A 27,802-nucleotide genomic window follows, 5' to 3' on the forward strand; every position below is an offset into this window, starting at 1 on the left:
TTCATCTGTCTATTTTACTAATATTTTTTGATACTTTATAGAGATAATTTTTATTATATCCCCTTTCTGTGAGTCTATTGATAATTCCTTCTTCAGTTTCTTTATAATCTTTTTGTAGGGTACAAGCTCTGCGAGCTCGGATCATCTCACCAACCGGTATAGCTTTTTTTACATGGTTTGGATGTCCACTATCAGCGTGTAAGATAGTGTTGCCAGCTGTGGTTTTTCTATAGGACATGAACTCTATTCTACCTGTCACATCATTGCCTTTTAGGACTAGATCTAAAAACGGAACCTCATCATTCCTCCCTTCTCCTGTGAACCTTAATCCCATATCATTATTATTGATATATTGGAAGAATTCTTTGATTTTTTCTCTACTATCTATTATGGAATATTTATTCCAAATTATCACTGTCATCTATGTAACGTGCATACCACACCATGCGGCCCTCAAACGGATTATTATCACAAAAAATAAACAAAGACTCCCAATAACTCATAGTAAGATTTGCAATAGTGGGAGAAAATTCATTATTAAATGTGAAAAAATTATGCTTTAATAAAAAATCAACTGCCAATATATAGGATGTAGTGTGTGGAGGATATATAAGGGCGGTCAGTATATAGGATGTAGTGTGTAGAGGACATATCAGGAGGGTGAGTATATAGGATGTAGTGTGGAGGATATATCAGGGCGGTCAGTATATAGGATGTAGTGTGTAGAGGACATATCAGGAGGGTGAGTATATAGGATGTAGTGTGTGGAGGATATATCAGGAGGGTGAGTATATAGGATGTAGTGTTATCAGAGGGATCAGTATATAGGATGTAGTGTGTGGTGCATATATCAGGAGGGTCAGTATGTCGGATCTAGTATGAAGGAGGTATATTCAAACCTCTGTCGGGTAACTTCCGCCTGGGTTTTCGGCCATGTATAAGAGGACCCAAGCCCATAGCTTCCGCTTCCTCTGAACTGTAATCTAGACATAAAGAGACACTGCGGTTACAATGCGGATTATTCTCCGGGGATCGGACTCGTTTACCTCCATATTTGTTGTCGTCTCCGGATCTCTGCTCTCGATGTTTGTCTTGTATTTCATTGTTGGCCTCACATTACTCTTTTATGGCTTTTCTTCCTATAGCAGATTATCACACCTACCGGACGGTTAGCTCATAGAATCTATGGGTGATTTGAGGGTCCGTGAGGTTCTGCACCCCTGATGACGCTGCCACAGCTCCTCTACTTGTCCCTCTTTCTCGCTGCCGACGTCTTAGAATACTTTTTTCTGAATTTTTTGAACATTTTGTGCATTGCACATTTTTCTTTTCTCCAGTGTTAGTAGTTATAATATTATGTCAGGATTATTATAACTATTGCCCACACTGCGCCGGTCATGATTACATTACACTTGCTGCTCTAGGCCTCCTGCACACGGGCGGGTTGGACCCCGCATGCGGGACTCCCACAGCAGACTGAGACTCGTCGCCCGGCCGGTGACCCCAGTGTACCTGTCCGGCGTCTTCTGCGAGCGCTGCAGATGTCCCTGCCAGCAGTCCATTGCACATGCGCAGTAGCCTCCGACGCGTATCCCGTGATACTTCCTCAGTGCTGACTGCAGAAGTGCTGCGAGATGGAAAGCTTCCATTGACTTCAATGGAAGCTGCACAAAATCGCAGCATGCTGTGATTTCTTCTCCACGAGCGGAAAATCACAATCAATTTCCGCTCATGGAGATGAAATGGTGTTTTGCCATTGAATACTATGGGACTGTATTTGCTGCGGCCGCCGGCTGCGGAATCCACAATACAAATTCTCCCGTGTGCAGGCGGCCTTACTGTATCAATTTTTTTTTCCTTTTTTTAATCCCTCCTCACTGAGTGCTGATGAACCCGTATTCAGCGCTCCCGGTCAGCGTGATATCAGGAGGTCGCTTTATAAATAATTTAACCCTTCAATATTAATGCATCCTGACGGCGATTACATCACTCAGCATCGTAGATCTAGGTAGGGTTATTACGAGGGCACTTTGTGATACTGATGTGTCGCCCTCTGGTGGGCAGACCCCGAAAAGGCTTGTTTTATCAGGCTGAGGCACTGTGTGCACAAACCCGAACTACAACCAACAAGTGGGAATGCCTTGATCCATAACACCCCCTTCTCCCCATATCACACTCCAGTAAATTGAGATATGGAGTGTGGAAGATATACCGTATCATGACGGTCAGTATATAGCATGTAGTGCATGAAGGATATATCAGGAGACGTCATTTACTATATAGAGGAGGACATAATAGTTTGATGACATTACGGCAGGTATATAAATTAGAACAGAGGCAAACTAGTGGTGACCACAACAGCCCATCAGAGAGCTGGCTTCATTCTTTGGTCTATGCTGTAAAATGAGATCTTCATTCTGGTTGGTTGTCCTGGTTTTCATACATTAATATACAGAAATTGTATTAACCCCTTAGTGACTGCCCCGTGCATATCATCAATAATTTCAGCGGGGACACGATGTTATACTTTTCAGGGACACCGATTATTTCTGAGGCACGGTAGTATTTTTCAGGGGACAGTGTAGATGATGATTTATTTTTCAGGGTACACAGTGTCTTATGGTTTACCTCCTAGGTAAGTCAATGAGGAGTAGTGCTATTTTCAGGTGAAGCTATGTCCGGATATAAATCTGCGACCGCCTGCACTCCAGGCAGCAGCCCTACCTACTGAGCTATTCAGCATGCTGGACAGCTCCCTCTGATTCCTAGTCCCCTGTTCCTGGTTCCATATTTTCCTTGTGTAGTCCACCCCGTCTTGTTCCTTCCCCAATTGTTCCTCTATATAGACCTGCCCCGTTCCCTCCTTCCTTGCGTGTTATATTGATCTGCAATCAAGTGATTCTCCCACATACCGGCTCCTCTACAACTGACCGTCCATCTTGTGTACCTGACCTCGGCTATACCTGTTGACTACGTTATTGCTTCAACCCTTTAAACTGCACCGCCATCCCGTGCACCAAACCCCGGCTACTCCTGGACCACGCTACCTTGCTGTAAGTGGCTATAGCATGAGACTTCAGTCCCGTTATATACTCATGACTATTATCAGAGGAGTCACAGGTATCTGGATCTCAAACTCTGCAGTTATGAAGGCCTGGCCCAGATGGAGAAGAAAAGGAACATGTCCAGAGGATGTCACCTGTGAGTTACTCCGTGTTATGGTGTATCCTGTCTATGAATGCATCACATTCATGTTGTATGTAGAGGATAAATCAGGAGGGTCAGTATATAGGATGTAGTGTGTGAAGGATATATCTGGAGGGTCAGTATATAAGATGTAGTGTGTGGAGGATATATCAGAGGTGTCAGTATATAGGATGTAGAGTGTGGAGGATATATCAGAAGGCTCAGTATATAGGATGTAGTGTGGAGGATATATCAGGAGGCTCAGTATATAGGATGTAGTGTGGAGCATATATCAGGAGGGTCAGTATATAGGATGTAGTGTGTGAAGGATATATCTGGAGGGTCAGTATATAAGATGTAGTGTGTGGAGGATATATCAGAGGGGGCAGTATATAGGATGTAGTGTGTGGAGGATATATCAGGAGGGTCAGTATATAGGATGTAGTGTGTGAAGGATATATCTGGAGGGTCAGTATATAGGATGAAGTGTGTGGAGGATATATCAGAGGGGGCAGTATATAGGATGTAGTGTGTGGAGGATATATCAGAGGGGGCAGTATATAGGATGTAGTGTGTGAAGGATACATCTGGAGGGTCAGTATATAGGATGAAGTGTGTGGAGGATATATCAGAGGGGTCAGTATATAGTAAGTAGTGTGGAGGATATATCAGGAGGGTCAGTATATAGTATGTAGTGTGGAGGGTATATCAGGAGGGTCAGTATATAGGATGTAGGGTGTGGCGGACATATCAGGAGGGTCAGTATATAGGATGTAGTGTGTGGAGGATATATCAGGAGGGTCAGTATATAGCATGTAGTGTGTGGAGGATATATCAGGAGGGTCAGTATATAGGATGTAGTGTGTGGAGGATGTATCAGAGGTGTCAGTATATAGGATGTAGTGTGTGGAGGATATATCAGAGGGGTCAGTATATAGAAAGTAGTGTGGAGGATATATCAGGAGGGTCAGTATATAGGATGTAGTGTGGAGGGTATATCAGGAGGGTCAGTATATAGGATGTAGTATGTGAGGATACATCAGGAGAGTCAGTATATAGGATGTAGTGCGTGGAGGATATATCAGAGGGGTCAGTATATAGAAAGTAGTGTGGAGGATATATCAGGGGGGTCAGTATATAGGATGTAGTGTGGGGATATATCAGGAGGGTCAGTATATAGGATGTATTGTGTGGAGGATATATCAGGAGGGTCAGTATATAGGCTGTAGTGTGTGGAGGGTATATCAGGAGGGTCAGTATATAGGATGTAGTGTGTGGAGGATATATAAGAGGGGTCAGTATATAGGATGTAGTGTGTGGAGGATATATCAGGAGGGTCAGTATATAGGATGTAATGCGTTGAGGATATATCATAGGGGGCACTTTATAGGATGTAGTGTGTGGAGGATATATCAAGAGGGTCAGTATATAGGATGTAGTGTGTGGAAGATATATCAGAGGGGGCAGTATATAGGATGTAGTGTGTGGAGGATATATCAGGAGGGTCAGTATATAGGATGGAGTGTGTGGAAGATATATCAGAGGGGGCAGTATATAGGATGTAGTGTGTGGAGGATATATCAGGAGGGTCAGTATATAGGATGTAGTGCGTGGAGGATGTATCAGAGGTGTCAGTATATAGGATGTAGTGTGTGGAGGATATATCAGGAGGGTCAGTATATAGGATGTAGTGTGTGGAGGATATATCACAGGGGGCAGTATATAGGATGTAGTGTATGGGGGATATATCAGGAGGGTTAGTATATAGGATGTAGTGCATGGAGGATGTATCAGAGGTGTCAGTATATAAGATGTAGTGTGTGGAGGATATATCTCAGAAGGGTCAGTATATAGGATGTAGTATGTGAGGATACATCAGGAGGGTCAGTATATAGGATGTAGTGCGTGGAGGATATTTCAGAGGGGTCAGTATATAGAAAGTAGTGTGGAGGATATATCAGGAGGGTCAGTATATAGTATGTAGTGTGGAGGGTATATCAGGAGGGTCAGTATATAGGATGTAGGGTGTGGAGCACATATCAGGAGGGTCAGTATATAGGATGTAGTGTGTGGAGGATATATAAGAGGGGGCAGTATATAGGATGTAGTGTGGAGGATATATCATAGGGGGCACTATATAGGATGTAGTGTGTGGAGGATATATCAGGAGGGTCAGTATATAGGATGTTCTTATGGAGGATATATCAGTAGGGCTAGTATATAGGATGTAGTGTATGGAGGATGTATCAGGAGGGTCAGTATATAGGATGTAGTGTGTGGAGGATATATCAGAGGGGGCAGTATATAGGATGTAGTGTGTGGAGGATATATCAGGAGGGGTAGTATATAGGATGTAGTGCGTGGAGGATGTATCAGAGGTGTCAGTATATAGTTAGTAGTGTGGATGATATATCAGGAGGGTCAGTATAAAGTATGTAGTGTGGAAGATATATCAGGAGGGTCAGTATATAGGATGTACTGTATGGAGACTATATCAGTAGGGTTAGTATATAGGATGTAGTGTGTGGAGGATATATAAGGAGTGTCATTATATAGTGTGTAGTGTGTGGAGGATTTATCAGTAGGGTTAGTATATAAGATGTAGTGCGTGGAGGATATATCAGAGGGGTCAATATATAGTAAGTAGTGTGGAGGATATATCAGGAGGGTCAGTTAATAGGATGTAGTGTGGAGGATATATCAGGAGGGTGAGTATACATGATGTAGTTTGTGGAGGATATATCAGGAGGGTCAGTATATAGGATGTAGTGTGTAGAGGATATATCAGGAGGGTCAGTATATAGGATGTAGTGTGGAGGATATATCAGGAGGGTCACTATATAGGATGTAGTGTGGAGGATATATCAGGAGGGTCAGTATATAGGATGTAATGTGTGGAGGATATATCAGGAGGGTCAGTATATAGGATGTAGTGTGTGGAGGATATATCAGGAGGGTCAGTGTATAGGATGTAGTGTGTTGAGGATATATCAGGGCTGTCAGAATATAGGATGTAGTGTGTGGAGGATATATCAGGGGGGTCAGTATAGAGGATGTAGTGTGTGGAGTATATATCAGGAGAGTCAGTATAAAGGATGTAGTGCATGGAGGATATATCAGAGGGGGCAGTATAAAGGATGTAGTGCGTGGAGGATATATCAGAGGTGTCAGTATATAGGATGTAGTGTGTGGAGGATATATCAGAGGGGTCAGAATATAGGATGTAGTGTGTGGAGGATATATCAGAGGGGTCAGTATATAGGAAGTAGTGCGTGGAGGATATATCAGAGGGGGCAGTATATAGGATGTAGTGCTTGGAGGATATATCTGAGGTGTCAGTATATAGTTAGTAGTGTGAAGCATATATCAGGAGGGTCAGTATAAAGTATGTAGTGTGGAGGATATATCAGGAGGGTCAGTATATAGGATGTACTGTATGGAGGATATATCAGTAGGGTTAGTATATAGGATGTAGTGTGTGGATAATATATCTGGAATGTCAGTATATATTGTGTAGTGTGTGTGGAGGATATATCAGTTGGGTTAGTATATAAGATGTAGTGCGTGGAGGATATATCAAAGGGGTCAGTATAGAGTAAGTAGTGTAGAGGATATATCAGGAGGGTCAGTATATAGGATGTAGTGTGGAGAATATATCAGGAGGGTCAGTATATAGGATGTAGTGTGGAGGATATATCAGGAGGTCAGAATATAGGATGTAGTGTGTGGAGGATATATCAGGAGGGTCAGTATATAGGATGTAGTGTGTGGGGGATATATCAGGTGGGTCATTATATAGGATGTAGTGTGAAGGATATATCAGGAGGCTCAATATATAGGATATAGTTTGCGGTGGATATATCAGGAGGGTCCGTATATAGGATGTAGTGTGTGGAGTATATATCAGTAGGGTCAGTATATAGGATGTAGGGTGTGGAGGATATATCAGGAGGGTCAGTATATAGGATGTAGTGTATAGAGAATATATCAGAATGCTCAGTATATTGGATGTAGTGTGTGGAGGATATATCAGGGGGGTCAGTGTATAGGATGTAGTTTGGAGGATATATCAGGGGGGTCAGTATATAGGATGTAGTGTGTAGAGGATATAACAGGGGGGTCAGTATATAGGATGTAGTGTGGAGGATATATCAGGAGGGCAGTATATAGAATGTAGTGTGCGGAGGATGTATAGGATGTAGTGTGGATGAAATATCAGGAGTGTCAGTATATAGGATGTAGTGTGGAGGATATATCAGGAGGGCAGTATATAGTATGTAGTGTGCGGAGGATGTATAGGATGTAGTGTGGATGATATATCAGGAGGGTCAGTATATACGATGTAGTGTGTAAAGGATATATCAGGAGGCTCAGTATATAGGATGTAGTGTGTGGAGAATACATATGGGGGGTTAGTATATAGGATGTAGTGTGTAGAGGATATATCAGGAGGGTCAGTATATAGGATATAGTGTGTTGAGGATATAACAGGAGGGTCAGTATATGGGATGTAGTGTGTGGAGGATATATCAGGAGGGTCAGTATATAGGATGCAGTGTGTGGAGGTTATATCAGGATGGTCAGTATATAGGATGTAGTGTGTGGAGGATATAACAGGATGGTCAGTATATAGGATGTGGTGTGGTGGATATATCAGGAGGGTCAGTATATAGGATGTAGTGTGTGGAGGATATATCAGGAGGGTCAGTATATAGGATGTAGTGTGTGGAGGATATATCAGGAGGGTCAGTATATAGGATATAGTGTGTTGAGGATATAACAGGAGGGTCAGTATATGGGATTTAGTGTGTGGAGGTTGTTTCAGGATGGTCAGTATATAGGATGTAGTGTGTGGAGCATATAACAGGATGATCAGTATATAGGATGTAGTGTGGTGGAGAAATCAGGAGGGTCAGTGTATAGGATGTAGTGTGTGGAGGATATAACAGGAGGGTCAGTATATCGGATGTAGTGTGTGGAGGATATATCAGGATGGTCAGTTTATAGGATGTAGTGTGTGGAGGATATAACAGGATGGTCAGTATATAGGATGTAGTGTGGAGTATATGTAAGGAGGGTCAGTATATAGGATGTAGAGTGTGGTGGATATATCAGGAGGGTCAGTATATAGGATTTAGTATGTGGGGTATATATCAGGAGGGTCAGTATACAGGATGCAGTGTTTGGAGGATATATCAGGAGGGTCAGTATATGGGATGTAGTGTGTGGAGGTTATATCAGGAGGGTCAGGATATAGGATGTAGTGTGGAGGATATATAAGGAGGGTCAGTATATAGGATGTAGTATGTGGGGATATATCAGGAGGGTCAGTATGTATGATGTAGTGTGTGGGGGATATATCAGGAGGGTAAGTATATACGATGTAGTGTGGAATATATAACAGGAGGATCAGTATATAGGATGCAGTGTGGAGGATATATCAGGAAGGTCAGTTTATAGGATTTAGTGTGTGGAGGATACATCAGAACGGACAGTATATAGATTGTAGTGTGAAGGATATATCAGGAAGGTCAGTATATAGGATGTAGTGTGTGGAGGACATATCAAGAGGGTCAGTATATAGGATGTAGTGTGTGGAGGATATATCTGAGGGGTCAGTATATAGTATGTAGTGTGTGGAGGATATATCAGGAGGGTCAATATATAGGATGTAGTGTGTGGAGAATATATCAGAGGGGTCAGTATATAGGATGTAGTGTGTGGAGGATATATCAGGAGGGTCAGTATACAGGATGCAGTGTATGGAGGATATATCAGGAGGGTCAGTATATGGGATGTAGTGTGCGGAGGTTATATCTGGATGGTCAGGATATAGGATGTAGTGTGAAGGACATATAAGGAGGGTCAGTATATAGGATGTAGAGTGTGGTGGATATATCAGGAGGGTCAGTATATAGGATGTATTATGTGGGGGATATATCAGGAGGGTCAGTATGTATGATGTAGTGTGTTGGGGATATATCAGGAGGGTAAGTATATAGGATGTAGTGTGGAGGATATATCAGGAGGGTCAGTTTATAAGATGTAGTGTGGAGGATATATCAGGAGGGTCAGTATATAGGATTTAGTGTGAAGGATATATCAGGAGGGTCATTATATAGGATGTAGTGTGTGGAGGATATATCAGGATGGTCCGTATATAATATGTAGTGTGTAGAGGATATATCAGAAGGGTCAGTATATAGGATGTAGTATGTGGACGATATATCAGGAGGGTCAGTATATAGGATGTAGAGTGTGGAGGATATATCAGGGTGGTCAGTATATAGGATGTAGTGTGTGGAGGATATATCAGGATGGTCCGTATATAATATGTAGTGTGTGGAGGATATATCAGGAGGATCAGTATATAGGATGTAGTGTGTGGGGGATATATCAGGACGGTCAGTATATAGGATGTAGTGTGTGAAGGATATATCAGGACGGTCAGTATATAGGATGTAGTGTGTGAAGGATATATCAGGAGGGTCAGTATATAATATGTAGTGTGTGGGGGATATATCAGGATGGTCAGTATATAGGATGTAGTGTGTGGAGGATACATCAGGAGGATCAGTATATAGGATGTACTGTGTGGAGGATATATCAGAAGGGTCAGTATATAGGATGTAGTGTGAAGGATATATCAGGAGGGTCAGTATATAGGATGTAGTGTGTGGTGGATATATCAGGAGGGTCAGCATATAGGATGTAGTGTGTGGAGGATATATCAGGAGCGTCCGTATATAGGATGCAGTTTGTGGAGGATATATCAGGAGGGTTAGTATATAGGATTTTCTGTGTGGAGGATATATTAGGATGGTCAGTATATAGGATGTAGTATGTGGAGGATATATCAGGAGGATCAGTATATAGGATGTAGTGTGTGGGGGATATATTAGGAGGCTTAGTATATAGGATGTAGTTTGTAGGGAGGCTCAGTATATAGGATGTGTATTTATATATGTATATGAACGTCCTAATGCTGAGCTGGCCGCCATCGGTATTGCACCGTCGGACATGTAACCTAAACTTAAGGAAACACTGTTATGATACAGATTATTCTGCAGGGAGCGGATCGGTTTACCTCCATATTTATCATCGTCTCTGTATCTCTGTTTTCGCCTCTCGTGTCGCCGATCTCGCCTGTTTGTCTAATCCTTTACCACTTTTCTTCATACTGTATATCAGATTATCACACATATTGGACGCTTTTCATATAGAATCTATGGGTAATTTGGGGGGTCTGTGAGGTTCTGCACCCCTGATGGCGCTGCCACAACTCCTCTACTAGTTCTTGTTTCTTGCTGCCAAGATCATGTGATTTTTTTTTTCCTAAGAACATTTTGGACATTTTATAGCTTTTTTATAGAATTATTATATTACGTTGAGATTTTTTAAAACTGTTGCCTCCACTGGGGGGCGATGATATGACGTTACATTTACTGCGTTCTGTTTATGGGATGGATTAGGAGCTCATTGTAAGGTTTGTTTTACATCTTCTCTACAGTAATCTGGGCCTGAATATCACCCGGTATCAGACATCGTTGTCGAGTTTTATACATAGAGCTGTCATACACCCATCAGTTCTTATCACACTCCAGAGAGATAAGATATGAGGTGCTGTAAAGCTACCATAGCTCCAAACACCCCATATCTCAACATTCTGGGGTGTGATTAGGAGAGAAAGGTATTGCAGCTCTGCAACACACCCTATCACACTCAAGGAAGCTGAAATATGTGTTGGGGCATACAGTAGCTCTACAACACCTCTTATCTTAGCTTTCTGAAGTGTGATAAAGGGAGATAAATAGCTATCATACACTCATCCAATATTGGGTGTTGTAGAGCTGCCATATCCCCCAACACTCATATATCAGCTTCTGTGAGTGTGATATGGTCTGTTGCAGAGCTGCAATACCTTTCTCTCTTAATCACACTACAGGAAGCTGAGATATGGGGTGTTGGAGGGATATGGTAGCTCTACAATGCCCCTTATCTCAGCTTCCTGGAGTGTGATATGGGGAGATGGAAGGCTACGATCCCCCACCTCCCCTTATCGCACTCCAGGAAGCTGAGAAATGGGGTGTACCTGTGCCTGAAGCTTGGATGAACCATTGTAGTCACCATTAATTGCCTTTTTTGAATAATATGAAAAAAAATCTGGATGACTCTAGTTCATGTTTCGGTGACATAGAGCGCCCTCATTTTTGCCCCTTTTATCTCGCTATTCACCATATTACAGTGGTCTATTCTCAATATACATGGACTGTATATGTGCCAATGCTTCCTTCCATGCAAATGAAAAGATCGAACAATGTCTCTACAGTGCCACCTATTGGAAAGCAGCATTCCTGCAAGTTAATGTCAGATCTTTTAAGAAGTCTTCTAACAATGATTGAGAATTATGAGGCTCTCACCAGCCAGCAGCCTACTGCACACCGATGAGGGGCAAAAACCTCAAAACAGTCTGTACACGGTTATCTCTTCCTTCTGGAGTAGACTCGGGCTTTGCTTTATATTCCCAGTCATAGTTATGAGGCTTATTAAAAGGACTGATATTAACTTGCAGGAATGCTGCCTTCCAATAGGTGGCACTGTAGAGGCATTGTTCCATCTTTCCATTTACATACATTTCCCAGAAGAGTATGGGTGGCCGTATCAGTTTCCTCAATAGCTGTTCTCTCTAAGGAGAGACCATATTCTTCCTGACCCAATACTTCCTTCCACTATAGATGCAACTTTGGGTATTTCTGCAGATTAGATCCCCTTTTGCCCGTTGACCCTTCGCTCTATCACCCATCATTTGCAGCCAGTGGATAGCAGGCTCTATAGATTAGATACAATGTGATGGACAACACGGACACAACAGATATCTTCCTTATCTTCCCTTATTTGTGTTATAACACCCCAATATCCTCTCCGAAGTGCTGAGATCAGATCAGCCTCCCAATAATGAATATATCTTCCGGATGGGATAAATCTTGGGCTATTTAAACCGCCAAAATAAGTGTTTTATTCCTGCAAACCATAGCCAATACCGCAGATACAAGTCTTCCTTCAGATCAAACTCCTGACCCATAGTAACAAAAGACTTTACAAGGATCTGTAATCCAGTTACTCTGCTCTCACCACCCCTCTACTCTCCCAGGTCTCACACCCAGTAATCTTATTTCATCTCATGCAGCCCACCCAGGGACGCCCGTACCATGTGGCGATCTCAGAGATTCTGTAACATGACGATCAACTCACTTACCTAGTGAAGACAGGAGAAGGACCCCACCGCCTCTGTTCAGTGCATCGCCATCAGGATCAGTCAGCGGAGAGATCAATAATATAATCCGACACATACAAAGATTACTTACCGAGTTCAAATGTACAGGTAGTCGGAGCGACAATGTCCCAGCTGGTCAAAATGTGGATACCATTCTCCTGGTGAGAGAAGAAGCAGATCACTGTCACCGATATATAAAGGCAAAAACCCAGAGAAAGTTCATATTATATATACAAACATACACATATACAGGACAGGAGAAGTGCTACTGTGCAGCAATTATATACACTCTTGTCAAGAAAACCATCCCGCCCCTAGGAGGAATTGTCGTGCTGCAAAACTCGTCCTGCAGTTATATGTCAGGAAGATATACAAATGATGAGAGTTGTGGTGATTAGATGAATGGTCTTGTCACCTAAGACACTAAGGCCTATAAAAGGCTCTCGGAGGCTCCTTGTATGTAGTGACCTCTTCTTCAGCTTGAAGACCTTGTTGACCACTAGACGCCTCTATGACACAGAGAAGAGATTTCACCCCGTTACCAGAGTCTGAGAGGGACGCATTATTGGGATGTGAGAAGCTGGATGGTATCCATGAATTGTCGCCTACTGGCCATTCTTACTAGACTGTTAGGAGGTGTTGGGACCACTAGATGTGTGAGGACACACAAGGTGACCAGGCTCAGGACGCCCCCTACAGACCACCAGTAGAGAGGGGCGTCTGACCAGACTGTTAGGAGGTGTTGGGACCAGTGGATGTGCGAGGTGACCGGGCTCAGGACGCCCCCTACAGACCACCAGTAGAGAGGAGCATCTGACCAGACTGTTAGGTGTTGGGACCAGTGGATGTGTGAGGGCACACAAGGAGACTGGGCTCAGGACGCCCCCTACAGACCACCAGTAGTGAGGAGTATCTGACCAGACTGTTACTAGGTGTTGGGACCAGTGGATGTGTGGGGGCACACCAGGTGACCAGGCTCAGTGTGCCCCTGACAGACCACCAGTAGAGAGGAGCATCTGACCAGACTGTTGGGAGGTGTTGGGACCAGTGGATGTGTGAGGGTACACAAGGTGACTGGGCACAGGACGCCCCCTACAGACCACCAGTAGAGAGGAGCATCTAATCGTCCAATGAGCACCAACAACTCAAACTATTTTGTTTTCTGCAACCTCTAAGGCTCCAGGCGGTGCTTCTGCTGTTTGAGCCATTCAGCATACTGGATAGCTCCTCTACTTCCTACCGTGTGTAGGAGATCACTGTTATTATGTTATAATGGGCTTGCCCAACACCCCCCTGGTTATTGGAAGTTGGTTTCTTCTAAGCCCCTGCTTTTGGGTTAATGAGGAATCCCCATATATAAAAAAAGCCTGGTATATAAAACAGTGAGACCTGCCCACTCCAGGCAGATCCAGACCGCATGGGCTGGGGGCTACTCCCTACATATTCCCTCCAGAAAGCCAAAGAACTGCTCCAGACCAGCTGTAACCAAGTAGGTATCAGATCTCAGCCATACCTATAGTGGGGCTGAAATCACATTTTTACTAAAACAGCTCTGCACTGCACTGAGTGTTACTTTCAGTTCCCCCAGCAGATGTGACACAATTAGCTCTGCTGCATCATTGCTGCATTCAGTTCTAGTTCTCCATACTTGGTGCCGTGTATTCCTAGTGCGGCCTGCTTAGCGATTGCTGGAGTCTGAAGCACTTTGGCTGATCCTTTGTGGTAAAGTAATAGCCCCAGTCTGATGGTTTCTAGTTAGTGTTCTAGATGGGGATTGGTTTGCAGTTCAGGCACTAGTGGAAGGTTAGGTGACCAACGGCCCGCAGGAAAATTAGTGGTCTGGTCGCATGGATAGGATAGGCTATACTAGGGACTCGTATAGTGGTGTCAGGCTTGTTCCTGGATCCAACCCATGTGTGGATCGTTGGACCAGCAGAGCTGCTGCACTACTTATCATTCTGATCTGGACCTCCATCACAATGCTGTTCACACCCTGCAGATCCCCGTATCTACAATCAACAACAGAGGGCCCCCCTGCAACATGACTCTTCTTCGTCTGACATCTGAGGTATCACGCATGGGACGCCATGCACATTTATACATATATAACCCGGGTATATAGTGACTGCGGTTAAATACTATTGGGACTGTTATAGGAACTAAAGAATTTGATGTAATATATATGTCAGGTCCGGCAGCTCTCAGGGTCTCCGTGCCCGCACTACCGGTCCTAGTACCTGAGCTGCGGGGGTGCGGCGCAGGAGAGCCTCGGTTCTAGTGACCTCACTTAGCCATTGTGATCTGGTGCGCCAGCTTCGGGCGCATGCTCCCGTGCAAGGGGAGCGTGCACCTAGTTAGCCGGGTTCTGGGGATGCAGTGGTTACCACCCCGTGCTGTGTCCTTACCTTGACACCCTGGTGCGCTTGCTCTGCACTCGATGCTTGTTGTCGGAGTCTCGGCTCTGCAATCGCTGCTGGATGTCTGGGCCTCTGCCTGTCTTTAGCAGGCACTGGGGGCTGTTCTCCTAACGTCCTGGGATTGGCTGCTATTGCTGTCAGGCTCCCCACCCCAATCAGCAGCTGGGGCGGGAGTTCTGACAGCATTTAAACCTTTCAGTTCCTGTCCTGCACTACCAGTGTATGTTAGGTCTTCCACTACACCAGCGGGTTCCTCATCTGATGCTTTGTTGTGACCCGATTGCCTGGACCCTGACTTCGCCTTTGCCTGACCCCTCGTCTTGCGTTTTCTCCTGTTGCCGTCCCAGATTGCCTGACTTGTCTCTGTGTGTTTGTTTGTTTCCGTGTTTATCTGTAATCTGACTCCTTGCCCCGCTTCCCTAGTCAGTCTAGGGACTGTCGCCCAGTTGTCACCCTGGGGCCTAGCAAGTAGGTAGGGATAGGGCTTGCGGGTAGTTTTCGGGGACTTCCAGGACCCCGACCCCAAGTTCCTTGACTATTATATATATATATATATATATATATATATATATATATATATATTAGTATTAGTGCTTCTAGTGGCACATCACACACACAGCAGCTTGATTACCACACAAGACAAACACAGATTGGCTCCTCCCACAGCAGTGACATCACCACAGGTCCTTCAGCCCACCGTATCTGTGTGGTGGTAGGTCAGTGTGTTCTGTCAGAACTGCTGAGTTGTGACTGACATAATAGCGGCTTACTTATATTCTCATTTTGTTATTTTTGTCCTCCCCTTTTCAAGAGCCCTAACTGTTGTTCTTCTGTCGCTCAGACTATATGTTTTATGTATGTTATAGGACTTTCAATGATGTCACCAGGGGGCGGAGTGATGACATCACCAGGGGTCAAACATCAGAATCACATACATACTCACAGACAAGTGGTTGTTAGTAGTATTTTGATGCATACTTATTGTATTCTGACTTTTATACTATAAAAGTCTTATTTCTTTACTGTTATCTTGGTATAATTCCTTCTCTGCATACAAGTAGTATTTCACATGTATGTTTATTAGAGATGAGCGAACACGTTCGGCCCCGCCCCTTTTTCGCCCGAACACCGAACTTTGCGAACACTTCAGTGTTCGGGCGAAAAAGTTCGGGGGCCGCCGTGGCAGCGCGGGGGGGGGTGCGGCGGGGAGTGGGGGGGAGAGGGAGAGAGAGAGGGCTCCCCCCTGTTCCCCGCTACTGCCGCCCGCGCCGCCGCGCATCTCCCCGCCCCCCGGCGGCACCCGGACCTTTACGCGCGAACACTGCAGTGTTCGGCAAAGCCGGTGTCCGGGTGCGGATGTGTCCGTAACGGACATGTTCGCTCATCTCTAATGTTTATCCATATGTGTATGTATAGGTTATTCCCAGGAAGAGACCTTTTTTTAATTAAAGGTTTTATCCTGGATGGAGGCACTGATTAAAGAAACTCAGTATTAAGCGAAGGTGCCAGGTCCCCCTGTCCCATACAGGTTAACACCAGATACTGTTGGGAGGGGTCATTACTCATACTTTTCCCCAAATAGGGTTACATTTGGAGGCATTGCTGAGAGAAAATGGGCACTGTAATGTGGAAGTATTGTACGGCTCAGAGCGAGAGCACAATGTGTACTTTAACCAAGTTGACTGAAATATTAGCTCAGGGTTTACCAGTCACACATTACAAGAAACTAAACAATGTTCTGGTACTGTACCAGTACCACAAGGAGGAGATGGCTTTGAGATATGGAAAGAACACACACTTCAGTGCTTGAGAGAATGGTCCTGCACTGAAGAGGGTAAGAGACAGCATATTAGTGAGAGCCTGCGGTCTCTTGCTGCAGAATTAATTCGCTTGCACAGAGAAACTCACGAAGGACTAAGTGCAAAAGACTACAAGCAAGTATTGTTTGACCATTTTGAGCCATATTATGATCTTGAACAGATGGTTGCTGAGTTAGTGAGAGGAATAGCACCTAATCATCTTCTGGCTCCAGTTTTCAAAGTTTTGTTGTCTGACAAAGTTTTACCATCGCATGAGCTAATGAGGTTGGTGAAGAAACATGAGGCTGATATTCAGTTTTGTGCACCCCAACCAATGAAAAGTTCTCACAAGGAAGACTCTCCTTCTAGTTCAAATAAGAGTGAACAAAGTGGGCGTCAGAACCAAAACAGCCTACAGCTCCCCCTCCTGTCTCACAGTGGAAGAAAGATTCCTTAGAGTGTTATAGATGTGGAGAGATGGGCCACTTGGCCAAAAAGTGTCAGGAGGATGGGGAAGAGGCAATGCATAGTAGTGCATTTCCTGTATGGAATCGGAGATTTAAGAAGAAAACAGATTGGCCAAAGCCCAGGGACAATGTTGTTGGTTTTAGGTCTCATGTTAAAATCACTGCAAATGGACACCTTACCCCAGCACTGTTTGATACAGGGTCGCAAGTTACCATCATTTATTGTTCTTTTTACCAGAAGTAGCTGGGGAGCATTCCTCTTCAGTCCCCTGGGCAAATGCAATTGTGGGGTTTGAACTCCAAGTCATACCCTGTGGATGGAAGCTTACCAGTGATCATAACTGTACCAGAACTGGAGGATCAGAGTATATCTCCTATGAAAATTACAGATCTAGTCTGCCCTGACACAGGGGACGTTACTGCTACCCCGGTGATACTTGGTACTAATTGTTCTGTAGTCTACGGTGCTTTCCAGAAGTTCCTTGGAAGAGTGTGGAGCACCCCTGCGGAGCAGAAGAATATACCTACTGACATTAGAGAGCGTTGTAACACTTTGTCTACTGGCTATGGGCACGGATTAGTATACCATGTAGGTGAAAGACCTGTGGAAGTTCCATCAGGAGGAGAGCGAGTTTTGAGAGTAGCCTCCTGTATCAAACTCAATCTATTACAAGATGGGATTTACGTTCTCATGGAAACACCAGGAGAGCTGATCAACAAGAATGGATGGATGGTGATCCCTGAACAAAATGAATGGAGGATGTGAGTAGAGTTGCCTACGGTTGTAACTGTAAGAAACTGTTTTCCTCACCCAGTTACCATTGAACCGTATCAAAATGTGGGCTATTGCTACCCAGTTCTGGGGGTGAATCCTTTTATGCTGAGGTATGTAGAGTGGACGTTAGGGATACAACCCCCGAACTCAACCTTTATTTAAGTGATCCAAACCTCATCCTCATCCACAAAATATTACAGAGCTGTGCTCGTTTTTGGGATTTTGTGGATATTACCGGCATTTTGTGGAGGGGTATTCCAGAATAGCTCAAGCCCTACTTGATCTCCTGAAGAAAAATGAAAGTGAGCAGGGGAAGGAAAGAAGGTCATCCAGGAGCCTCTTAGCTGGATAAGTCGACTTCTGACTGAGGATGCCTTCAAGCTATTGAAGAGGAAATGAACAGAGGCCCCTGTACTAGCTTATACCAATGTGCATGAACTGTACGTGCTCCACGTGGATACCAGCCTTGAAGGATTAGGTGGTGTGTTGCATCAGGAATACCCTGCTGGGTTATGACCCATAGTCTTCCTCACTTGAAGCCTTGCTCCCAGTGAGAGAAACTATCCCGTTTATAAGTTGGGGCTCTTGGCCCTTAAATGGGCTATCATTGACAAGTTGCATGACTACTTGTATGGAGCGACGTTTGAAGTGAGAACGGATAACAATTCCTTGACATACATTTTAATGTTGGGTAAACTCGACGCTACGGGACATCGTTGGTCGGCAGCCTTGTTCAATTATCAGTTCACATTGAAATATAAGCCAGGACCGAAGAATATTGGGGGAAGATGCTCTCTCCGAATAACCAGGACTACGTGATTCGGAGGAAGAAAACAAGTAGAAAGAAGAGCCCGGGCCTGAAGTAAGAGCTTTATGTGCTATGGCTGCTGTAATTGAGGATCAAGTAGCCTTTTCTGAAACACTGCTTATAGACTCCATTGGAAGTGGGGCTGAAGCTGTGTTCGACATGTTTGTGTACTCTGCTGCCCTGGGGGCATTTGAGAAGTGCTCCATACCCCCTGAGCTGATGATCAGAAGTCAATAGGCTGATCCTCTTATTGGACCCCTTTAACAAGCAGTGAGAGCAAAGAATAAAGATATGCTGGAAATCCTTGCCTCTGGACAGTGGGCAATTCCTACAAGATTGCGAAAAGTTTCAGATCAACAAAGGCTTGTTTTATCGTGTAGTGCTGTACCATGATCACCCTGGGAGGCATCAATTGGTTGTCCCTCGCTGTTTCCAACAGATGGTTTTCCGAAGTCTACATAATTTTGTCATGGCCATTTGGGACCTGAAAAGACTTATGGTCTACTACAAGACCAATTTTTCTACTGGCCTGCATTGAGAGACACTATGACCTGGTTATATAGATGCTGCATTCGGTGTGCACAATGGAAGACTCTTCCAGCTCAAGCAGCTTTTATGGGTCATTTGAAAAGTTCAGGTCCCATGGATCTTGTTTGTATGGACTTCCTGTGCATTGACAATGATTTGAAAGGATTTGGAAATGTTCTGGTGGGGACTGATCACTTTACCCGTTATGCCCAAGCCTTTCCAACAAAAGATCAGAAAGCAGTTACTGTTGCAAGGGTACTTCGGGAAAAGTACTTCATACATTACATTATGGATTACCACACCATCTGCATTCCGATCAAGGCAGAGATTTCGAGAGCAAGTTAATTAGGGACTGCTTCAACTGCTGAATATCCACAAGAGTCGGACAACTCGGTATCTTCCTGAAGGAGATGCTCTCCCTGAAGGTTTAACAGGACTTTACTAGATATGCTAGGTACTTTAGAGCTTGAGGACAAACTGACTTGGAGCCAGAAAGTCGAAGCCATGGTACATGCAAATAACAGCACTAGACATGAAAGTACGGTATACTCCCCATATTCCTAATGTTTGGTAGGGAACACTGACTGCCTATTGATATTCTACTGGGAGTTTCTACAGGTTGGGTTAGTCATTGGGATCACTAGCAATATGTGACTCATTTGAAGGAGACATTTGAGAGCATACAGATTGGTGGAAGAGTGTCACAAAATTGAATGAGGGGAATAAGTGGAGATTTGATCTTTGAGTTAAGTTACTTCGACGCCTCAGAGTTTCTGCAAAGCACAAGTTAGCAGACAGCTGGAGGAATGAGATGTTCACAGTAGTGAAACTACTTGGGGTTCCAGTTTACAAAAGAAAGGGGCCAGAGGGTAGGCTCAAGACTTGGCACCAGAATCATTCTGTTACGGCTGGTAAAGAACAGATGACCAGAGGGGGGTCCCTACAATCAGCCCACTCCGTAACCCTACCTACTTGCCACCCTGGGCTATGCCCCAGGGCGACAACTGGACGGTGGTCCCTGCTTTGACCTAGTGACAGGGACCCCAAGGGAGAGGGACAGGAGACGGATGGTCAAACAATTCGGGTCAAAACCTACTGACAGCAAAACACAGAGGGTAACACAGAAAACCGAGTCAAACCAGGAAGGCACATACGCAGTACAAAAGAAGCAAGACAGGAGCGGAGTCAAAGGCAAAAACGGGTCAGAAACACAGAGCAGATGAGAACAGTAATTGCGGGTGCTAGCAGAGCAAAGTCTAACCAAACACTGGCAACCTCTGCTAGCACTCAGCAGCCTTATATGTGAAAGTCCCTGCCCAGACAGGGCGGGGAAAGGTGACACGCCTATAGGGGAGATGATAAGCCCGGGTCTCCCTGGGGCCGTGTACTATACAGAGAGCCTCGCGGCTGGCCAGAGGGAGCGCGTCCCCGAGCACGGCCGGGCAAGCGCTGCCGGCGGGAGCAGGCAACCATCCACATGGGGGAACCTTGACTGGAGCTGCCCGCACTGACTTGGCTCCAGGAGGAGCAGAGCACCACTGCCATCTGCCAGCATCCCCAGCGGTAACCCTATACCTTACACATTCACTACCTATCCCCCAGATTGAAGATCCAGATATCTCGGGTAACGATTCAAGTTGTGAACCTTCCCAGAGTCTGACCAACCACTCTTCGGAGTCTCACGAAACTGTTGAGGATGATTGGAGGGCAGTGACTGAAGCACCTAGTCCCATAGTTTCTCCTATACTGAGCAGTACATTGAACCCTCAGTACCCCAAATTTTTGCCTGAGGCTGAGGGCACATCTGAACAGCAACCCAGTCCCGTTCTACCCAGTGCTAGTATAAAGTCTAGGAGAGATAAGTTGCCTCAATGGGAAGTCAGAAGAGGGCAGAGATTAAGACACCTTCTTCCTACGTTGACATATGATAGATACATTGGATGATCCTAGACTCATTTCTTAGCCTCACCTCTACCAGGCATGGATAGCGGCTATATCAAATCTGATGAATATGTTGCCTGTTTTTGCTCCGGGAGGGGAGGGGGGGCATGTAATTCTTATTGAGGTGCACTGTATATTGTATATGTCAAGTTCTGTATATAGTATCAGACATTTATGTCTTTGACGTGACATAAAGATTTAACTAGGGGGAGAAGGAAGGAGATCACTGTTATTAATGTGTTATAATGGGCTTGCCCAACACCCTCCTGGTTATTGGAAGTTGGTTTCTTCTTAGCTCCTGCTTTTGGGTTGACGAGAAAACCCCATATATGTAAATAGGGCTGGTATATAAGAGTGAGACCTGCCCACTCCAGGCAGATCCAGACCGCATGGGAAGTGGGAAGGGAGCTACTCCCAGCTCTCTAAAATTCCCTTCAGAAAGCCAAAGACCTGCTCCAGACTCGCTGTAACCAAGTAGGTATCAGATCTCAGCCTATCTATAGTGGGGCTGAAATCCCATTTTTATTAAAACAGCTCTGCACTGCACTGAATGTTACTTTTAGTTTCCCCCAGCAGAGCTGACCCAATTAGCTCTGCTGCATTCAGTTCTAGTTCTCCATACTTGGGGCCCAGCATTCCTAGTGCGGCCTGCTTAGCGATTGCTGGAGTCTGAAGCAACTTTGGCTGATCCTCTTTGTAAAATAATAGCCCCAGTCTGATAATTTCTAGTTAGTGTTCGAGATGGGGATTGGTGTGCAGTTCAGGCACTAGTGGCAGGTTAGGGAACTGGCAAACCGCAGGAAGATTAGTGGTCCGGTCACATGGATAGGATAGACTGAACCAGGGACTAGTATAGTGGTGTCAGGCTTGTTCCTGGCTCCAACCCCTGTGTGAAATCATTGGACCAGCAGAGCTGCTGCACTACTTATCGTTCCTATTCGGACCTCTGTTAGAACGCTGTTCACACCCTGCAGCTCCCTGTATCTACAATCAACCACAGAGCCCCCCCCCCCCCCCCCCCCCTCCTGCAACGTCACTCTTCGTCTGCAGTTAAATACTATAGGGGCTGCTATAAGAACCAAAGTATTTGATATAATGCACACGTATATAGAAATCTGAATTAATATATATATAAATTATTTCTGTACCGTTATCTTGGTAAAATTCCTTCTTCACAGACAAGTATTTCACATGTATGTTTATCCATATGTGTATGTATAGGTTATTCCCAGGAAGAGACCCTTGTTTCGTTAAAGGCTCTATTCTGGGTGGGGCCACTGCTCAAAGAAACTCAGTATTATGCTCAGTCTTCCATTAACCAAAGGTGCCAGGCCCCCCTGTCGCATACAGGTTTGCACCAGATACTGGTGCGAAAGGTCATCACTCATATCCTCCCTCAAATAGGGTTACACGTGTTTCCCCGATAATAAACCCTACTCTGATTTATTTATTTTTCCTTTTTTGGGGGTGTGGGTGCTTGAAATATAAGCCCTCCCCTGAAAATAAACCCTAGCTACACTAAATAGGGGGTGAGGGAAGCAATACTCACCTAGTAGGTGGCGCATGGCGCTCGGGTCCCTCGCTCTGGCCTCCAGTGCTGCTGCAGGCTTCTGTGTACTCCTGAACACCAACAGAACATTTCTTCATGGTAGCTGGCTATGTATACCTCGCCTCCAGCAAGCGATTGCTCCTAGTGGTTCATTGAGCGCTGCCTCAGCCAATCAGAGCCGGCGCTCAATTAACCAATCACAGCCATTGAATTATGTCATGCAATGAATGGCTGTTATTGCTTAATTGAGCGCCAGCTCTGAGTGGCTGACACAGCGCTCGTTTAACCAATCAAAGCAATAGCTTGCTAGGGCGGGGTATTCAAGCTTTGTCACCAGGAAGAAAGGCTGTGTTGGTGTTCAAGATTACATGGAAGCCTGCAGCAGTGGTGGAAACCAGCACGAGGGACCAGGATGCTGCCTACTAGGTGAGTATTATAAGACACCCCCTGTAAATAAGACACACTGTGCCTCTTTTGGGGAAAAATTAAAATAAGCCTGTCTTCTTTTGGGGAAACACGGTAGTATCTTGTTCCGTGTTCCTGGCTCTGTGTTTCTTGGTCCACCCTGCATCTTGCACCTTCCCCAATTACCCCCTATATAAACCTGTCCTGTCCCTTCATTCCTTGCATGTTTTATTGTGCCTACCAGCCTTTAACCAAGCTCTTCCTATTTGTTGCCTGCAATAGAAGATTGACATCCATATATTGACCCCTGGCTATTCTCCTGACACAACTCTTCTTAACCCTTTGTGCTGCATAGACCTCTCCGTATATTGACCCCTGGCTTGTCTCCTGACTACAACTTTGCTTAAACCTTTGTGTCGCATCGACATCTCCGTGTACCAACCTTGGCTTGCCTGACCTTGTCTGTCCATGCTGAGTACCATGCAAGACTCCAACCTAGTGCCTTAAATGCTACACATAGTTTTGGCACTTACTCCAGGTCCAGAAAGGGGTTAAAGCAGTGCCCTTCATGAGTAAGGAAGTCTGCCTAGCAACAGGGTATGATAGACCCTTGCGATTGGTTGCAGGGGTTGATTTTTCTCATTGGCTAGTCTGCCAAATGGGAGGAATAACAGGATTGGGCAGAAGATTGTAGTGTGCGAACAATATGGAGCCTGCGATTGGAGGATCGATTGCCTAAGCGACGGAAGGTCCTGCTGAGGGAAACCCACAGGGGTAGGACATGTGTGAGAAGTCTGCCTAATCTGGTGATGATCCAGCACACAGAGCAATTAGGCATGGAGACTTAAGGCCCATTTAGACCCGACGATTCAAAAATTGCTCAAAGCCGCCCATTGAGCGAGAATTGACATTGTGCAGTTCTCGTTAATGAGTCACTGATCGTTCTCTTTCAGCATGCTAAAAGAGAGCGATCAGCCTTATCAGGAGTTCACAGCGGGATACAGCTCATACTGTTGTTTAAGCTGTATCCCGCTCTGTGAATACAGCCAGGGTATGAAGAACACAGCTGTTCAGCTGTGTTCTGCATCCACTGCTTGGAGCATTCAGCTCTATACTAGCTGAGCTCTCTGAGCAGAGAACAGCTGGATGCAGAAGACAAGCGGCCTCGCGTGTCTTCTGCATACCCTGCTCTTAGCGCAAAGTGATTGCTCAAAACTGTCAATCAAACTGCCGTTTGAGTAATCACCTTGCCCTCTAAATGCACACAACGATTATCACTCAAAAGTCGCTCAAAAGACATCTTTTGAGTGATAATCGTTGTGTCTAAACCAGGCATTAGAGTGAATCCTGCAAGCAGTGTAAACCAAACTGTAGTAGAATCGAAGCAGCATCCAAGGAGGTAGTTACAAAAAATGGAAAAACTTTAATCCACCCAAGTAAATGTACAATGTTTCAACCACCAAGTGTCTGTGGTCTTTGTCAAGACACTTGGTGGTTGAAACGTTGTACTTTTACTTGGGTGGATTAAAGTTTTTCCATTTTTTGTAACTACCTCCTTGGATGCTGCTTCAATTCTACTACAGCTTGGTTTATGTGTTCCGGGGTCTTGGATCCAGACCCGATCACAGAAGCGTGCATATTTTGCTCCACTGGTTTCTTCCTCTAACCATTTGAGGTATCGTGTGTGCCGTTGTCAGCTTTTCAATTGTCTGCAAGCAGTGTAAGTTACAAGCAAGTGCTTGCAGAGATGCCACTACTGCCGGAGTGTGAGTGGCAGCAGTAGAGCACGTAAGCCATCTTATCTGCAAGCCAGCGGTATTGGAGAGTTGCAGAGGAAACGCAATAATACCAGAACAGAGTGAGAAAAGTAGAGGAGAAATGTATAAAGTAGATGGGGAGGTATCCTAAGTCCTCAGCCAAGCCTCAGGACCTGTAGCAACCAAATCCGAATGCTGAACCGTGAGTTAAAGTATTACTTAGCACCTGAGGCCGAATCTGGTAAAGTGGGGTTAGTCACAGAGCTGGAGAGCCCCTCACAGGTCACCCCCATGCTAGGGCCATTCCTGCCTTTATACAACATTCTCCCCTATCGAATTAGGCCACATTCAGTTCAGCCAGTGAATTCACACTAAATCTCCCACAGTCTGCCGTCTCCCTCCATTTCTGCTTATATACAAATATACTGCTGTTTACTAGCGTCCATGCAAATGTGACTTTGTGAAAGTTGTAAATCAGTGGATATCTACAAGTGTTAGTAAAAGTGATCCCTACTGATTCAACCTTAGGCCAGTCTCACATAAACTGATTTGAAGTGCAGATTCCATGATCTGCGCATGTAATACGCGGGCATTGAAATGTATTGACTTTCAACGGTTCACTCTCACTTGCAGATGGGGATTGCGGATTCCGCAAGCGGAAGAAAAATGTTAGCATGCTTTATTTACCGCAGATGCCACGTGTCTGAGCTCCTATGATCTCTATGGATGTGTTCGATCTGTAGTGCATACTGTGGACAGGCATTAGCAAGAGTGGCCTGCGGAGGGCCTAGACAGGCAGTCTGACACCTACTAGAAAGTAGAGAAAGGCTTAAAGGGGTTGTCCCACGAAAGCAAGTGGGGTTATACACTTCTGTATGGCCATATTAATGCACTTTGTAATATACATCGTGCATTAAATATGAGCCATACAGAAGTTATTCACTTACCTGTTCCGTTGCTAGCGTCCTCGTCTCCATGGAGCCGTCTAATTTCAGTGTCTAATCGCCCGATTAGACGCGCTTGCGCAGTCCGGTCTTCTCCGTGTTGAATGGGGCCGCTCGTGCCGGAGAGCTGCTCCTCGTAGCTCCGCCCCGTCACGTGTGCCGATTCCAGCCAATCAGGAGGCTGGAATCGGCAATGGAACGCACAGAGCCCACGGTGCACCATGGGAGAAGACCTGCGGTCCACCGTGGGTGAAGATCCCGGCGGCCATCTTACTAAGGTAAGTAAGAAGTCGCCGCAGCCCGGGGTTTCGGGTAAGTACTATCCGTTTGTTTTTTTTAACTCATGCATCGGGTTTGTCTCGCGCCGAACGGGGGGCCTATTGAATAAAAAAAAAACCGTTTGGGCGCGGGACAACCCCTTTAACACCTGCTGGCAGGAAGCAACATAAAAGTCTGTTCCTGTCATACTCAGGAGAGCTACAGCCCAGTGGGGCTGGGGATGCTGGCTGCTAGCCAGAAAGGCTGTAGGAGCAGCTATCAGGACCGTGAGCCTGAGGTCCAGCACGGACCAATTTTTGAGAACCGTCACACTAGTCTGATAGAGGAAGACACCCTCTAAACACCACTGTTGGGGATAATGGCAGTGATCCTGCGGGTTGTGAACCCGTAATTATGGACGTTTGTGTCCATAATGCTGTGCTGACAACTAAATGCTGGCAAGCTCCAGATTTATAAGAAATCGCAGTCTCCTGGAGTATTTGTACATGGTTGGTACCCATTTCCAGACCGAAAGGTCATCGATCCAGAGGCGAGTTAACCCTAGCTTGCCACATATTGTGGAGAATGCACAGGCACAAACAGGAGTGGTGCACAAAGCAATGTGTAAAGAGGAGGGTACTGCAGTGTACAGTGCTGCGGGAGGCATTAAAAGAGCCAGGAAGCTGAATTTCCAATTGCTATGGGAGTGACAAAAGCTGGCTAGGAGGCCGAAGTTTGCAGTTGCCATGGGCAACAGATGTTGACAGCGGGAGGCTGTCGCTAGGAAACACATGAACGGTTGTGCGTCGGAGAGTCCAGTGGCCAGTAGGCCAATGCCAGGAGAGTTGGAGGTGAGAATCTGCCAGCTAATGGAGGGTGACATCTCACTGTCAGTGGACTTTGATCCACAGCAGGACAGGTCAGCAGTTAAGCCAGACATTTTGACGTTTCTTCATTGCAGACCAGAGAAAGATAGGATGGTGAGTCTTGTCTTTGAGACTCCATATAAGACTAGCTGATATACGCGGCTTTGCCTGAGTTAATTTGGTACAGGTGTTTACATTTTGTTCAAGTCATGGTTACTTCAGAGGAACCAAGGAATAAAAGATGTATACACATAGAGGAATATTAGATTCTCCTCAGGCTGCATGTACCAATATCCCTATGCAGAATGTGCCACCCCTCCCACTCTCATCACTTTTAACCCTTAAAGGTAATGCCCCTTGTTATTCCAATTTACCCCCAGACTGGAGGTTGCAGCCTCTTCTTAGCCTTAAAGGCATGATCCATCCCTGCAGTCCATGGCCGCTTCCTTATGTACTTTACAGCCTTTCAGTATTTACACGTAGAGTTCAGTTATATTCTCCTCAGTATATGTACACAGTGGTCAGTTGGATTGTTGTGGCAAATTTCACGCTTGAACGACACCGGGAAGCTACATTACATAGGGGTGCACTTACTTTTGCACTTCGCATTGAATAATCAAGTAGTGACCCCTTTACTTATCCTATTTGTAACACTGGATTAGCGCTTTGCCAATGTGGTTCCAATATACAAAAAGGGGTCTAAAAGGGAGACTGGTAACTACAGGCCGGTAAGTCTCACTTTAATAATTGGAAAAATATTTGAGGGGTTTCTGAGAGATGCCATCCTAGAATACCTCAAGGAGAACAACGAAATATCTCCTCACCAGC

At 45.2% G+C, this 27,802-nt stretch overlaps 1 protein-coding gene across 1 annotated transcript in view; it reads right to left on the reverse strand.

The window, feature by feature from the left end:
* Nucleotides 1–873: 873 nt before the first annotated feature.
* The window catches only part of LOC136626792 (alpha-2-macroglobulin-like protein 1), a 150,899-nt gene continuing 123,970 nt past the window's right edge, over nt 874–27,802 (reverse strand). The window contains exons 16-17 of the mRNA XM_066601798.1: nt 12,552–12,618; nt 874–983 (exon numbers count right to left, since the gene is read on the reverse strand). Of these exons, the coding sequence (XP_066457895.1) occupies nt 874–983; nt 12,552–12,618 (177 nt within the window). The remainder of the gene's footprint in view (nt 984–12,551; nt 12,619–27,802) is intronic.

The sequence above is a fragment of the Eleutherodactylus coqui genome, chromosome 4, assembly GCF_035609145.1.
Source record: "Eleutherodactylus coqui strain aEleCoq1 chromosome 4, aEleCoq1.hap1, whole genome shotgun sequence".
Classification (NCBI taxonomy): Eukaryota; Metazoa; Chordata; class Amphibia; order Anura; family Eleutherodactylidae; genus Eleutherodactylus; species Eleutherodactylus coqui.